We start from the raw sequence: 17,267 nt of genomic DNA, 5'->3' as shown, positions 1-17,267 counted from the left end.
GAAGGGAGAGGACAGAAGAGTGAGATAACATTAGAAAGATAGGAAAAGGACGTGAGAAAGTTAGGGGAAAGTATGAAAACATTTTAAAGATTAGAAAGAAAGAGAAAATACTAGAAAATCGGTGAGAATAAAGAGGCTGGAGAGACCCAGTAAACAGCTTTCCATGTTATACTGACAGGCCTGAACTTTATTCCAAGATTTTTAAACAAGGGGTGATTAGGTTTGTCTTTTAAAAGACATTTTGGCAATAATCTAGAGGAGGAAATAAAGTGGGGAAACATGGAGATCAGAAGGCTCTTGCACAAATGAGCTCCTAAGATTAGGAACCAGTCTCAAGCAATGCTGAGAAATTTTGACGGCAGGATCCACTACAACTAGGAGATGACTGGATAAAGGAGATGAAGAAAAGAAAGATCACTCTTGGTCCTAGTACAGACAATATGGGGAATTGTTTTTACATGAAGAGACCTCCAGATGGAGGTATCCAATGGGCAGTTTTTAGAACAGTCATGGAACTCAAAGGACATGTAGGGTATAGATATAAAAATCTGAGAATCAGAGAAGCACATCACTGCCCCCTTAGGTAATGGGAAAGCTAAGAGGAAAAGGCCTGAGATACAACCCCTAGAGACCACCCATGTCCTAGGGTGCAAGCAAAGTAGAAGGAACCAGTGTAAGCTGAAGAGTATTATTTATTACAAATAATAAGTATTTGTAAGATCTATTACTACCAATAAGAATAGGAACTAGGGATCAGGTCCCCCCAGTCATTCCACAGCTCCTCTAGCAATTTTTCTCTGTTTTAAAGAAATTTTGGAATAAATATATTGCTAGATCGTATTCTCAGGAAATATCACTTCAGAGAGAAAACTACTCTCTTGATGTCAAGTCTACTGCTATGCTGAAGTAGTACGAATGAAAAGAAAGGCTGAGAATCCAAGAAAGAGGTGGCAAGCAGACACCATTCTCTAGAATTTTCTTCTTCCCAACTCTGTGGTTTCAGTGTGCAGTGCCCATGGGGGTGAGCCTGAGGACTTGCACTAATGAGTAGAGTTGACTGTAACTGCTCAATGACACTTGAGGCAGCCAAGTCTAGGGGGCAAAAATAAAGAAAAGTATCATTAAACTTAGGCCCAAGGTTGATACCAACTGTCCTCAGGCAAGTCAGTTATAGTCTCTCTCAACTGGGTTTCTTATCTGTAAAATAGGGATAATAGCCTATGCCTAATTAACCCCACAAAGCTTTTGTAAAAATGGATGACTAAAACAAATGCAAATGTACTTGGAAAAAAAATATTCTAACAGTGTACTTCCTCATTACTTCTACTCAGAATGAGTATAGTATTCAGCCCATTAGTTCTCAAACTTTAGTCTGCACAAAAACCACATGGGATGTCATTAAAATACAGATTCTTGGGCCCATTCTAGCTTAAGAATATCTGGTCATGGATCCAGGAACCTGCATTTTTATGTTCCAGGTGACTTTCATGCAGTGGTCCATGATCCAGATTTCATGGGATACTGACTTAGTCCAACCTAATAAAAGATGAGCAAACAAGCTGAGGTAAAATGCTGTATCCAAGGACTGAACACTAGGCAGTGGCAATGCACAGAGAGAAAGTGTTACAATGAAAGATAATTTGAGCCACGACATCCTATTTCTAGGGATTATATACCTGGTACGTGGGAATACTTTTATTATACATTGTCTTTATGATGGCATTCATTGTGATTTCACCTGCAATCGATTGCTAAAATTTTATTTTAGCAGAAAAGAGAACTCTCATAAAAAGACACATCTAAATTACCATTATTTTGGAGACTACAGAGAAGGCATTAGAATCTACTTCAAATGAGCAAGCAAACTAACTCTGAGGCCCCCCACAAACTATTCCACGAAGAACTGTTCAGAATTTGCTATTACCACATCTGTTACACCTAATCCCAGGGAAGACTGATTTGCACATGGAGGCCTAAACTCAAAGACATACACTACCACCTGTTATCTAGGGAATATTCTACCATTTAATATTCTTGACTTTGAACAACTGAAGGCTCTCTTCCTTAGGTTCCGAGATACTTTGAAGTCTGGTTAACGTAACTGGAATCAGGAGTTAGAAGTGTATTTTTCTCTACAAAGCCCAGAATTCAGGCTCCCTGTAGCTACAGCTCAGAGCCAGGTTGGTATTTTAGCTGCATACAATGGCAGTGTAACTTTTTAAACAGTACTGCAAACTGATTAGGTTTCCCATTTCTGTGTTCAAATTTTATTTAGGCAAATTGCCAATCAAAATTAATCCAGTTTTGCCCCTTTTTGGGGGGGGAATACATCTGATGTCCTCAAAATCATGTATTGTGTTGCATTTTCAATTAGACTGGGGGTAGGGGGTAGAAAAATCAACGTTCCGGATTAGTTTACATGTCAATACAGCATTCCATATATACTACTAAACACACTTCTAGCTACCGGTTTCCTCTGTAATATGAGTCTAAAAATTAGATCACTAAAAATAAACAAACATACAAATAAATGAACAGCTTTCCAAAAGATTATTTCAAATTTCATTCCTAACCCAAAGTAGTAACACTATGGTTTAAAAAAATATCTTGGAATCTATCATTTGGGAAAATCACAGCTTGAAGGGATTGGAGCCAGCACACTTGAGCTGATGTTGCTGCTCATATATCAAATGCACCTTTGTGTATAAAACTTACTTAAAGCCTAAAGGAAATCAGCAGTAATGAGAAAGAATCAGACTACAACAGAAAATAACAGTAGTGTGGACTCTGGCTTGCTTACCCAATTTTTAAATTCCTTTTTATAAGGAAAGGGACCTGTTTCATCAAATAACAAAGAAAACAGCCCAGTTCCTCTACTTAGGATAAAAATTAGACAACAAAAATACTTACACGGGACTGGAATTCAAAGAGCAATGATCCACCATCATTTCTGGAAGGAAATCCAACTTAAACGCAGCCATCACCTCACTCTCCCCTTCAGAAGCCAATGATATTAACTTGCTGCACTTGTCTGATCCACAAATATACACAGCTTTAGCTTCCTGGGCCCCACAAAAAACACAAAGTGGAAACAGGAGCTCAGGGAAACCAGCAATAAGTGCCACAGAAACAGGCAGGACTGGGGAAGGGAAAGGGAGTACTGGATTAAAAGGGGGATGTGACCATGTGAAGGGAGGCTCAGTCCGGCACACAATGAAAGTGCTGATGTGCCAGGCTTGTTTTGTGTGATTTTCCCTGGCGAAGCAGTACTAAGTGCACTGTCAGATAAATAGAGTGTCAGATCCATGAAGATAGCAGTGGCTAATAGAGCAGAAGAAACACAAACTTGTTTCACATCTTCCAAACTCCTCCCTGCAAATCAGTTTTTGAGGACCTCCAAAGCCTGAAACTACCTGAAGCAAAAGAAAAGGGGGGGGGGGGGCTCACTTCATGTGGTCTGAAAATGTATTTAGAAAGAACTGGGTTGTTAGCTTTGGTCTGATTTTATTTTCCATGTGCCAAAGACAGCAATGAGCACACTGCTTGGGTTCCAAACTAACCTCAGAATAGTCATTTAAGGAGGAATAGCTCAGACCAATCATCAGAAGCAGGCCTGAGGCAAGCTGGCTGAAAAACTGGCCACCAGAAAAACACTGCTCTCATTCAACTACCTACACTGGACCTATCTTGCTTTCTTGACGGCGTTAAGAGCAAAATGTGGTACCTAATGGTTCCTCAACAGAGTGAAGGACTTTAAAAATTGCTGTTTTGGTGACATACATTAAGTAGCACACAAGGCAAAACTTCTTTGCTAACTGTGAATCTTATTTTGCCAGAAAATTTAAAAAAGTAAAAAATACAAATGGAATAGTAATATTCTACCTCTTGATAGAGTACAAAGAAACAATGTCTTGTCAGTAGTTTGACCTTTCTAAAAAAATGAAAAACAAAAGTCATCACAGTGATAATAATGAAAAAGAACTAGAGCCTGCCAGGGACAAACACTCAAATACGTAAGGAAGGACAGAGGAATGTAGACTAAAGTCTCTTCGTTCTCTACCCTCCTTTAAACTATTGCTAAAACCAAGATTAATGAATGCACACATAAAAATTCTATTATGGGTGAGCAGTAGAGATGGATATACTTAGCAGTCAAGGCAGATGTGGTACTCCCGTTCTTAATTTAGCTCTACATCCCTCCAAACAACAAATGGTGGCATTTCAATATTTAGGCAGTGACTCTAAAACTGTATCTCTGAAGGCTTCCAAATTTCACAGGCCTTCTTTCCATTTTTATCATTAGGGTTGCCTTACCTCAAAGATTTCACTTCACTCAAGCTCAGTTCACAACACAGGGAACTTTGAAAAAAAGAAGTTATGTTCAGCCTGTAAAGGGGTAAACGAATGAACTCCTCAACATAAAGAATGACTTAAAAAAAAAAAAAAAAAAGAAGAAAGAAAGGCAGTATATCATGGCATAGACCTAAATGTTCTAGTCTATGAAACAATGGCTGACACCTGTCTGCATCTGACTGAGGAAGGTAGAAACTGCCCAATATCCAGACACAATCATCCAAAATTTAGAACTAAAATAGCAGATAACTGCTTTTCTATTTTGTCAGAGACTATGGCCCATCTGATCTACTACTACAGAGGTAGAAGTAAAAGGAGTTCCCTCCCATCCTACTAGAGGAGGAAGCAGAAACAGGCTGCAAGTGAGAGGAGACTGCACCTGGCACACAGTCCACACAGTCTACCAGCCCTGACTGCCAGACAGAAGACAGTGACCCAAGCTGGGACTGGTGAAGTTACTGTTTAGGTCTGTCCTCGTTTCTAAGTACACTGAAGTTGATCTCATGCCTCTTCCTACAGAAAACTACCTGGACTAAGGAGTAACTTCGTGAGGCCAGCTAACAACCAAATTAAGATTTTTGAGTTCAAGGATTCCTTTCAAAAGGAATCAACAAAATTTCAGGAAACTTCCAGGTTGTTATGCTTTTATTATTCACTAAAAATATATGGCTTCTAATGAAATCTCCATTTTAATCAGAATCACAACTATAATAAGAGTATTTAAATGTGGGAGACAGCCAGGCACTGCCCAGTGTATGAAAGGATGTGCACTCTTTACAGTAGTTTTTACCAAGCCAAAGGTTGTAATGTTTTAAAATTCATTTTATAATTTATGAGGCTGCACTACTTTAAAAACATACAAGATGGAAATGTTACTACATGAAGGAGAGGGCTTCTCCATAGGCACGTCACAAGAGTTATCTCAGTATAATTAAATTCAACATGCTTGTGGGAAAAGAAAGAATAGAAATTAATCACAAGTCACTCAATTTTAGAAAAGGGTTACAAAGTTAAGTGATGATAAAAACAATTATGGGATACAAAAATGCAACTGTTAAGGGGAAATTAAAAAGTAGAACTAAAAGTCATTCACAAAAAACTGTCCACAAGTAGTTTTTTTTTTTTTTTTTTTTTAATTTCTTAATCAGAAGCACATTCCAGGCTTATAACCCAGGGTCTTCTGCAAAAGGCAGCTTTAACTTTCCCTCAGTCCCTTTTACCACCTGTCCTCTCACTGTGAATTTACATTCATGGTTTCCTTTTTTCCATGGTTGTCTCTGTCTCGGTTTTCTTTGCCTTGAACATTCTCTACTTTTTTTCTAAGAGCTTCTAAGCCTGATTATGTGAGGATAGGGGGCAATCAGTCTGCTGTGACATTAAGAACCCAAATCATTAAAAATGCTCAGAGTGATGAGGGAAACCCTCAAAAGAAAAGCACACCCTGCATTTAGATATCAGAACCAAATAAACAGTTTAAAAATTGGATTAGAAGAGAGAAGTGCTAGAAATCACAGTATCGGTTTTGTCAAAAGACTGAAAGTGCAAAGAAAAATACAGTTAAACAAAAAAGCCCAGGTGGTACATGCAGACATCAGGCTATCCTGACTGACGTAACCAGGGAGTTCAATGACAAGTAAATGGATTTCTACTTCCATCCCAATAATCTAAATGTGTTTTAAAGGGCAAAAATGTGAAGTCTGGTTATATGAGCACAGAGGAAATTAGAGTCTACAACAAACTTATAAAAGAACCTCTATGATCAGTCTATTTAAGGACAAGTACAAAAATCTGGGGAAAAAGTCATACCCTAAGACAGTTGAGTAGACTGGATTCCCCAAGCCAGTTAGATGATATAAGGGATGTAGACAAGAAGCAACCAATTAATACCTCTTGAAAGTAACCAAACCAGAGTAACTTCAAACTTCAGCTTAAAACCTTTATGGACTTGAACTTCATTTCAAAAATTGAGTACTTCTAAATTAATCAGTGGGTCTCCTGGAACTCCCAATCTAGTACCTTGTATACATAAAAATGTGCTGATCTAAATTGCTAATTATCTCTATGGCATCTCACTTTGTGGGAGCTTTTTTGCAAAAATGTGACAGTTAAATAATTTAAAACAAAACAAAAAACCTTTGTGAGTTTCCATCAGAATCTAGACAATGAAAAAAATTCCTGAACTTGGGGGAAGGGGAGTTGTAAAGTAAAAAAGGAACAGAAATATTGTTTTTTTTTTAAATTCTATTTCAAATCTAAAATCACTGTAAGACAAAAAGCACTAAGTTTAACAATTTTGTGAGCAAGTTGGTTTGCCTGTAAAAGTATCATACATAATATACTGAGAGGACAGGATAAGGTTGTAGGGAGGAATACCTACCATCTCTTTTTGAAGTCTAAAAAGTTTTCAGGCTCAGTGGTAGAGTGTGTGTTTAGCATGCATGAGGTCCTGGGTTCCACTCCCAGTATTTCCATTAAAAATAATAATAATAGTAGTAGTAGTAGTAGTAGTAGTAGTAGTAGTAGTAGTAGTAGTAGTAGTAAACCTAATTACCTCCCCCCGCCACAAAGTGAAATAAAGTTCAACAGCTATCTTAAAAAAAAAGTTTTCCATTTCCTCCGCCATCCTTAATCACTACTATCTCCTCCCCAGTGTCAAAGGACTAGCTGAAAGAACTTCTCTGTGCTCAGTGCTCTCAGGAAAAGTGTAAGCTCAGAGACTCCCCTGGAGTTTCTGGGACTAACCCTGACCTAATAAACTGTTCTGTCAAATTATGACCACCCTTCAAATCAGGTCATATTTCCAGATCCCAAACTAATTCTGGAACTTAAGTGTTATTCTCAGTTGATAACAATATACTTATTAAGACTCCAGTGCTGACTTAAAAATCAGTACGTTGAACAAATTCTGGTTCCAGGAGGGTAATATTATCTGTGTGGAATCCACTAAGTTCTGTCCTCATCCTTGTTCTAGTTTAGTTGGGGGTCTTCCAGCTATTAAGTGGAAAGGGAAAAGAATGCTAGCTGGGTAGCTGCTATGTGTAGACTGGGGGGAGGTGTGGAGAGAGATGGGGGAGAGAGAGAAAGGAAGAAAGAGAGGGAGAGAGACGTCCTCCCATCCCCCACCACCACTTTCCCTCCTTCTCCACTCCATGCCCAGCCCCAGCTGTTAGAACTACCCAGCAGCTAGTTCAAATGGGAAATAAGCCTGCCTTAGGAAATAGCTAAGGAGAAAGAGTTGGGAAAAAGGAAAAAACAAACAAATGAAAATTTTCTAGCTTCCTAGGAACAGGAAATTAAATCCCATAATATAAGAAAAAAGCCATCACCTTTCTGAAGGCAATTTTTTTCGCATCTGCACAACAGGCCTCATGCAAGAAGGTTAAAAAGATGCCCACAGAGCACACCCATCCAGCAGTTAGCCCATACCTGTAGCTTTCCACCTCCCTCTCTGGACTATGTCTTCACTCTAAAAAAACCAAGGAAAGAAAAATAAGTGGGCCATGCCTACACTTCTTGTAATTCCAGATACGCAGCTTCTTTCAAAAGAAAAGACCCTTCGTCACCAAGACTGAAGATTAAAAACAAACTCTCCCTCTCCCATTTTCAAAGTACACAATACCTTACAGATAAATTACATTTAACATCTCAAAGTAATTTAAAAACACCATCAACTCAAAAGGTGGGTAACTAAAGTACTAAAAGCTTAAAAAAAAAAAAAAAAAGCTTGCCCCAAAATGTCACAACAAATAGCAAAACAATGACTAGGATTTATGAGGATGAGTTGTAGTACATTTAAGTCACCAAAACAATCTTTTTTAGCATCTGCTTTTGGTTGGGAAACTACAATAAAGCTAAAAGCTGTGTAATTCTTTTAGCAATTAAAGATCATATTATTAATGTGTAGAGGCCATGCTATTTCCCCAAAGCAACCTTCCTGAATAGGCTGGTGCCAGGCATAAAACTCTTCAAAGGCAACCAAGTTCCTGCCCTTGTAAATGCATCTTGGTGGCCCCAGGACGGTGGTAAACCACTATAACCAAAAAAAAATCAGAAGATGGGGAAGTTAATTGCAGGTAAAAGCAAACACAGGAACCACAAAACCAATTTGCTTTATTTTTAAACATTATCAAACAATCTTGCAAGTAAAGATTGATTCTATAAGAGCTGCCCAAATTCCTACAAACTTCCACCTACAACTCCTGCCAGCTGTACTTCTGTCTGGCCCTGGCTACAGAGGACTGCTGAAAGTCACCAAGGACAATGTCTGCACTAAAAAGTGTAAGCAGAATTCTGAGAGACAGAGCCAGAACCAGAACTCACTGTGAGACACTACACTCTATCACCCTCCCTGAACACAGAGGTTGACTGGCATAAAATGGGTGCTTATATACTTAATTTGACTTTCCATATGGACCTAACTTATTTCCAATTTTGCTAAGGAAGCAGGGATACTTCCAATCATTTTAAAGCAAAGTCTACACTAACAAAAAAAAAACTTCTAAAAGCACTTTCTTGGACCTTTCTACATCATCAAAAGTTACCAAGAGGAAAAGGAACTTACATTTTCTAGGTACACAACACCTCATCGTTATCGCTACTTAAGATAGAGACTACTCTAAGAATTTAGATGCTAAAATATTCTGCATGCAGGATTCTAACACCCCACAGCCCATGGTCTGTCTCTCTTGAGAAAGGTGACCATCTAGGAGGTACAAACCTTTATTGAGACAGTGTGTCTAAAGAGGGCTCTGGAGTAGCTATTGATAGAGAACAAGTTAAATGTCTACTTGTTAGTTTTATTTTGGAAGATGTAACAGGCAACTAAAAGACCAGAGAGTCATGTTTCCCAATATGTTACATGTAACACGCATGGAACAGTTAGTTGAGAAACACTGCTGTTGCGTGACCATGTGAGAACAGACTCACTGCAAGCTAGCTGGGGAATCTCCATGATACAAAGAGCAAAAGGGAGGTTTGGGGCCGTTAAGAAGGACCATTATATTAAAGTATGAGGATTACACATCTAGGCCCCAGAGAACACAGCAGCCCTATGGGGGCTAAAGAACACCCTAATTGCCTGGCCAAGAGAATGAGAAAAATGAATTCTTTCTTTAAAAAACCTAACACATAAGTAGGATATTAATTACCCTACTAAGTCACCCAAAGACTTTTTAAAGGAAAACTTAACCATACAAAAACAGGATGAATACTGTCTTCCTCCACACAGGCCTAGTCACTTGAAGGAGGACAGTGGGAATTCTAACACATAAGAAGGTATTTTCTTTAAAAGCTTTGTCTTTCCAGTTTTGTTTTTTCTGCTTTCTGTTGCCTTGTCTGTAAGAAAACAAAAATGCTTTGGGCAGAGAGAAAAGCTGAATAGAAACTAAAAGCTTTAGATTTGAGGGTTTTTTTGTTTGTTTGTTTTTGTTTTTACATCTTTCATTTCTGTGGGGAACCAAACAAAATGCGTTAAGTTCTGTGAGGAGGCCTGAACTATGTTTGTCTCGTACTTCCTTGGAGCTCCACAGTCTGTTTCTGTTATCGTCACATTCTTAATCACCATATGAGGAATAAAGGTAGTTGCAAAGAGGGGTGAAAAGAGTTAAGGAGGAAAAAGGGGAGCATCAAAAAGGTGGGTGGGATAGAGGCAAGGCAATAGAGAAGGATGAAGGTGAAGCTAGCACTAAGGGAAACAGGCAGGATTATTATCTGCTTCTGATATGCTCAAAACATGGTTTACGAAGTACTAAAATTGTACTTGGCAAGTCAACAGTACAGGGACAATAAAAGGCAAAGTGCCGGGGGAGGGTATAGCTCAGGTGGTAGAGCACATGCTTAGCACGCACAAAGTCCTGGGTTCAATTCCCAGTACCATCTCTAAAAATAAACAAACTTCATTACCTCCCCCCAACCCCCCAAAAAGGCAAAGTGCCTATCCCACAATTTCCTCAAGGAAAAGTAAATAATCTGGAAAGAATTTATACTTGGTTTTGGACTATATCTTGGAACCTACATATGATCTTTACATGTTTTAAGCATGCAAGAGTAAATGAACAGTATCATCTCTCAGGACTGATAGGAAAAGTCTCAGATCTCTTACATGTCTTCCTTAGTGTAGGCAAAGTAATGAATCCTTTTTTACCTCTCAAGAGTTTTCTGCTGGCCTGTATGCTAAGTAAATAACAAAACAGTCCTTCACAGGAAAATGGTCGCTGATTCAATCACCATCAACTGCTCTTACATAGTATGCACTGAATCAAATTCCAGATACAGGGGCTGGTAGCAGGCACAGTAATGCTCAATGACCTACATGAGGTCTGAATCTCATTGGTATGACTCACTAACTGTTAGTAAGTGCTCCCAATAATACCTTGATATAAAGCAGGGAGCTAATGAAGAACTGAACAACTATCCAGATTAGAGGTTTCTGAAATGTTTTTAAATGCACTCTTTCCCCCATAAACATAAAGCTTCCAGGTTGAAGGTAGAAAAGGGCAAGTTAGGTTCCACCTGTTTGCCTCTCCTGGCCCTCAGGGTAACCCTAAGGTCTTCTGGGAAATTTGAGAACAGGTCTAGATAATTCACTGATTTTATATCCAGCTTTGAGGTAAAAAGTTTTTTCAACAGCAGATTTTCCTAACTCTTTGAATCTAACAGGTTATCACAAATCAAAAAATTTAAGAAATGCAATCAATGGTAACAAATTTGTGCATCCTCGAATTGATGGAATACGGTGTTTAAAATTTGTAAACCTTATCACTTGAAAGTAGGGAGAAATGTCCAGACATTTACAAAGTAACTATAATTATACAAGCTAACATGTTTTGATCATTTACTGTATGCCATGCAGTGTTTTCAGCCCTTTGCATGTAATCCTCCTACCTATTCTATCTCCATCTAATAGACACAAAGAAATGAAGTAACTCTCAAGATCACAAGAATCCAGGAAATGAAGGAGTTGGAATATAAAGCCAGGCAGTTGGACCCCTGGGTCAAAGGATGACAGATACACTGAAGCACATGATAAAAGCCCTTCTTCTGGTCCCACCATTCCCAGAGGATCTCCTTCCACTGTAGTAAGTTGTTCTCTACTGAACAGTTTGGGTCCTGTAGAACATCATGTTAAAAAAGTGTCTACAAGGAAAATCATCCACACAAACCACAGGAAAGACCGTCTAAATGCTAAGGGCTAAAGAGTAGAGTCCGACCATTTTTCTAAGGCAAATCTTATAAGTAAGTGAATGTCCAAAGTCTCAACTGCCATGAAAGAGAGATGATTAAGGGTAGTGAAAACCTTCCACTGAATAACTCAGCAGACGTGTGACTCCGCTCAAGTTAATTAACATCTCTAAAGTGTCAATTCCCTCACCTGTAAAAGAGGACTTTCCATACATACCTCAAAAGGAAGCAAATGGATGCCCAGAATACAAATAAGCCACTATACAAATGTCTCACTGGAAGAGGAAAATAATAGAAATGACTTGAGAAAACTGTGCTTTTAAAAAATGTTTGTTACCTATTAAATTGCCTGCAATGCCCTCACTTCTTTCTTTTTCCTTCTATTATATGGCTGGCTCAGTAAAAAGACTGGGCTTACTGTTTTGGAAAATTGCATGTCCTCCCACCCCAATTCCCTAGAAAGCCAAGTAACCAGATAAAAGGATCAACTTTGGAAGCTTTCCTGGCTAGCCAAGCTCATCACGATGCAAATCTCCACCAGGGATTAGAGTTAATACAGTTGAGTTTGCTTGTGTTAGTCAATCTACCTATTTTCCTTGGGAATCTGCAGAGCAGAGGAACGGCAGTTGACACCAGCTTCTAACTGAGGATCCTGGGCACACACATAACAACTAACAGTGGGTAGAATCTACCTCAAAGACTAGAGCATCAAACGAAATAAAATGTTTAAAAGTGCTCAGCAACAGATAGGTGGACCCAATACTGAGAAACTATTTAACCAATAACTGCTTTGCTCATCTGTACGGTGGGGGTGATTAGGTGGATTAAACAGATACACTGAAGCACACGGGAAATTCCCTTTCTCTAGTCCCATCACTCCCAGAGAATCTCCTTCCATCATAGTAAGTTGCGGCATGTTGCACAGTATGGGTCCTATACTACGTCAAGCTTAGTTCCGGCTTGTCTTAAGTCAGCAGGGATAAAACTTAACACTTTCTCTGTGGGGTGGATAAAAATCGCCCCCCTCACACCGTGACACTTGCTCTGTGGCTACTAGTTCCATGATTCAGACGTAAGTTTGGGGCTGCTGACTCTTGACTGAGTCATCTACGTGTGTCCTCTCCCTGACCCTAGCAGAGAAGTTTATAAACAGATCTCAACCTCATCTTCTCCACTGGCCACTATGCTCATCCTTTGTTCAGAGGCAACAATTTTTTCCCAGTTTTAAAAAAATCTGTGGTAAAAAATACATACATAAAATCTTAGCCATTTTTAAGTATACAGTTCAGTTGTGTTAATGCTGTTATGCAACACGGCAACAATTTTTTAAAACTCTCCTTTTCCATCAAGATTCTTAATCTGAGACCCTTAGATCTCTTCAGAATCCACAGATGGGCTCTGGGGAAAGGAGATTAAGTCTATAAACCCTGTATATATATTTTTTGCTAATAAACCGTGTGAAGATGGACTTGTGAGGTTTCCTGAAGAGAGAATCAATAGGTTTTACCAGATTCTCTAAGGGGCTCATGACCACTGTTAGAATGGTCCTCTTTGACTCTCTGTTCTGTAAAGTAACAAAATGGACAATATGTTAGACAAAGGCCAGATATGAAGCCATGTGTGATCTTGAGTGAATCACTTTTTCTGGGCCTCAGTTTCCTCATCTATAAAACTAGAGGTTGAACTAGAAAAATCCAGAGTAAGTCATCTAAAAGCATAATTTTATTTTCTCCAAACTGATTTTAAATAGTTATCCAAGGTCTAGTTTAGTCTCTGCCACATATGAGATACACCAGAGAGAAACTATATGTAAACCTCATTTCTAAATTTTTGTTAATGAAATATATTTCAAATGCTACCATTTTGTGAACAAATAAAGAGTTCCTCCTCCTCTTTTCTATGTATCACCAGGACACCTGGAATAAAAATAACACGGATCAGATCTTCAACTGCTGAAATGAATTCCTTAGTTTATCTACTCTAATTTATTCATTTTTCCATTAACATTTTCTTAAACTGAGACATACCTACACATAAATATTTGCACTTTTTAGTAAAAGATGTGTTTCCCTTTAAATTGTGGATATTTATGTAAAAGCAACATTATGAGCAGCCTCCCATTTACAGTAGTATTGAGTATTCCCCTTTAATTTTTTTACTTCCTCAATTTAAAAAACTGTTTCTATTTATTCATTTTTTCATAATACTACGTTTTGGTTTATTTCCAAGATTTTTTCTATCCATATATTAAGATGCATACAAATACACAAAATTATTATCAAATTAAATATTACATTGTACATACTATTACACAACCTACTTTTTTCACATATAACTATTATAAACATTTTTTTGTAAGCCACATATACTTAAGAATCAGAGTCAGAACTGGCCTAAAGCCTGACTTTGCCAATAAGATCCTTATCTGTATGTCACAACCAATGAATATAATATTTATTTGACAAAGCCAACATAATTATTAAATCCTCTGAAATTTCTTTTTTTAAAAAATGGCTCATAGAGTTGAACAGTAGTAGATGAGTTGGGCTCTTTGTTCTTCCTTTCCCTGATCTGCCATCTCATCTCCTGCTAAGTTTTATAATCTTTCCATATGACTATATAAACATCTAAACCAGAGGTCATCTCACCTGAGGTATCCCATTTTGGAGGTGCTCAGGTGAGGCAGACAGGGAATGCAAAATACATTAAAAAAAAAAAAATCTTTCCCTACTTCCTCCCAAAATGCCTATTAAATATTCCCTTTCTCCTCCCCATAGAGCTCTCTATTTGGGTGGGGGTAGGAGGAGTAGGAATCTCATTCTGTCTTTAGCTCCTCCTGTTTCCTTGGCAGCACTGTCAGTACTGGGCAACTAAATTGCTGGATGTAGCAAGAGCAATTTACATATAGTAGCTAAACTAATGTGCAGATTTCTCTGGGCAGAACTGCTAACTCTTCTATGTATCCTTCTAATTTGAACCCAATGTTCCAGGCATATCAATGTTAAATATTTGCCTAGTGGCTTCTACCTTCAAAAACACAGGAAACCATGCACAAAAGTCAGAGGCAGCAAAGGTTCCCTCCCCACTGTGCGGAAAAGTGGAGGCTCTCAAGACACAGAGGGCTATAGGCCCTGAGATACTGACAAAGTACCTAATCCAAACACAAGGGCTCAATCATTCTGCTTTCCCATAATATTCACGTATCACTTGCTGAAATTTGGCATGTTGAACGACCACTGGTTCCGCCTTAGTTTCACTGCCCTGCCATAAGGCCAAATCTGTCTCATCTAGTGAGTCACTACTGCTCCTCTCTCCAACTGCATTTTGATTTCAGCCCACTTGTGCAGCTCATCAGGGCTGCACCATATGTTAGTATCATGTAGGCAGAATGTGACTAATTTTTTTCTAAAACACTGTCAGAGTTACTTTTTAAATTACCTTATAATCTTGATGTCTCTGAGGAGTCATTTCTGTAATATATAACCTTCTGGAAATGACTTTATAATTATTCTTCTAAAAGCTCAAAGGAGATTCTTCAGCATTTTCATTCCCATTTTCCAGATGAGGGAACTAAAGTAAAGAGACTGAGTGACCTAGGTTCCACAATCAGTATGTAACACTTGTACTTTCTGGAGTCACAGCACTCTATTTGGTAAAATAAACCAGATTATAAAATGCTCTTTTTTTTGGAGGGGGTATTCAAAATATAACTTTGATTTATTTTCTAAGGTGATTATTAAACTTTAGGCATGACAACTACTTGGAATTTGCAGACTGACTGTGATGACTAAATGGTCTCATGATATCCATTTGAGTAGCTTTAAAAGAAAAGGATTGAATGAGCCATTGACCACAAATTTTTTCTAAGGCAGAGAGAATAAATGGGTGAAACTAACATTTTGAGAGTAAAAAAATATATATCTGACTTGCAGATTCAGTACCATCACCATATTCCCTAAAAATAAAAAAGGAGGGGCTACTCCTGCCTACTCTAGGCAACGTGCCTCTTCTCCAGCAATAATGGTTGCTGGGTTTGATAATTAAGCTTATCTCAAGAGGTTTCTTCAATATTCCCTTTGAGACCACATGTTCCTTCCAGTAACTGTGTGGGATGGTACAATGACTGAATTGCATTAAGATCTTTCTGTCCACTAATAATACTCTTCAGTAAATAATATCACTTGCAAAATATAAAAAGGGAATCTTAACAATATGAAAACTGCACATGCCCTTTGAATCCAGGAATTCAGCAATTCCAGTAACAGAAATACAACCTCCAAATAAACTTGTATCTGATGTACACAAAGTATCCAAAGGGGCATTCATAGGAACATTGTTTATAACAGCAAAAACTGGAAACATATATGCCCATTAGCTGGGTGCTGGTTAAATAAACCAGAGACACAACAGAACACTGTAGCTATTAAAGAGAATTAGGCTGTTCCAATGTACCACTAAGGACTGATCAGGAAGATGTATTTGGAGAAGAAAGGATTTACACATGGCTTGTACATAGAGTATCTCAGGAAGGATAAAGAAAAACTGCTAATAAAGTTGTAGAAGTAAAATAATGACTGAATTGTTTACATATGTTACCTATTCCACTGAACTTTTTTTAAAGAAATTCTTAAAACGAGGGACAAAGTAAAGAAAAATCCCAACTAATGCTCTGTTACCAAATAAGCACTTTGCTTTTGTATTTTTTCCCTGCTTTTGCCAGAAATTTTTGTGTAGAAACAGCTAATGTCCAAGTGAACCAGCAGTATACCGACCACATATGAGCTGAGTAACTATATTATCCCATTTGAAATTATCACAGCAACTCAACTGATGTTCATACAGCTTGGACTGCAAACCTTATAGCTGGCCTATTTACAAAGTTTGGAGCTATTTTCAATCACTCAGCTGTATATACACGTACATTTTCTTCAATCAACCTTTCCTGCCAGGCAAAGTGCAACATTAGCTGGATTCCAGTAAGGAAGGCAAGGGACAGGGTGAGATAATATGTCAAAACAAGTTCTATAAATACAGCTTTTGGCCTAGTATCTCAAAAAGGAATCAAAACAGCTTCAAGCTTAAGTAGAAAAATCCTACAGTCCTGCACTACCTTACTTGAAGGCTCTAAAGAACAGAAGAGGCCAGGGATCTGGAATCTTGTTTCTCACTATATCCTGTCTCTCCCTCCCTAATCTCAGAGGGAGGTTAAAATCAAATTGTAGGTATCATTCCAAGTCAGTATATCCCCACCTCTTTTCTTATCTTATCCCCACACTACCAAATACATCAATATCCTCTCACTGTGCTCATGTGAACTCTTAGGCCAGCATGCCCCATATACACAACATACAACAACTCTTCCACAGTACCCAGCATCTAACTTCTACCATCTCCAAAATCCTTGACCAAGCAGCCAGGAACCCTGCATGTACCATCTGCCTCAACCTCATCCCGAACACATGGGCACTCAAGCAAGATGCTTCCATATGGTCTTGTCTCAGGGGGTTTGTCCTGTTCTGTTGAAACGCAGGAAACTTTACTCAATCTCTCTCTGTTCTTCATGTTATAATTCTACAAAACCAGAAACTGCTTCTTTACATGGAGATGCTTCCTTAGTTAGGTTTTATGCCAGGAAGTACAAAACCTTACACCTTTGTTTCAGCCAATCAAGGTGTATGTTCAGTATGGCTTGATTCATCCCAAAGGATACACAGCCTTGGGGCAAATTCTAAATA

The 17,267-nt window shown here is 38.4% G+C and overlaps 1 protein-coding gene across 12 annotated transcripts in view; it reads right to left on the bottom strand.

The window, feature by feature from the left end:
* Positions 1-17,267, bottom strand: part of CELF1 (CUGBP Elav-like family member 1) — a 64,093-nt gene that overhangs the window by 25,528 nt on the left and 21,298 nt on the right. For 7 of the 12 annotated variants that reach the window (XM_064492330.1, XM_031459601.2, XM_031459604.2 and 4 more), the window contains exons 2-3: positions 7,780-7,819; positions 2,911-3,062 (exon numbers count right to left, since the gene is read on the bottom strand). The exons of 3 other annotated variants lie outside the window; for them this stretch is intronic. In XM_064492330.1, the coding sequence (XP_064348400.1) occupies positions 2,911-2,981 (71 nt within the window). In that variant the 5' untranslated portion in view covers positions 2,982-3,062; positions 7,780-7,819. Of the gene's footprint in view, positions 1-2,910; positions 3,251-7,779; positions 7,820-17,267 lie in introns of those variants that run through there. 2 more of the 12 variants (XM_064492336.1, XM_064492337.1) reach the window with 2 other exon arrangements.

Source organism: Camelus dromedarius, chromosome 12 (assembly GCF_036321535.1).
Source record: "Camelus dromedarius isolate mCamDro1 chromosome 12, mCamDro1.pat, whole genome shotgun sequence".
Lineage (NCBI taxonomy): Eukaryota > Metazoa > Chordata > Mammalia > Artiodactyla > Camelidae > Camelus > Camelus dromedarius.
Note: the sequence above shows the minus strand (reverse complement) of the source record. Positions and strands in the feature narration are given on the sequence as shown.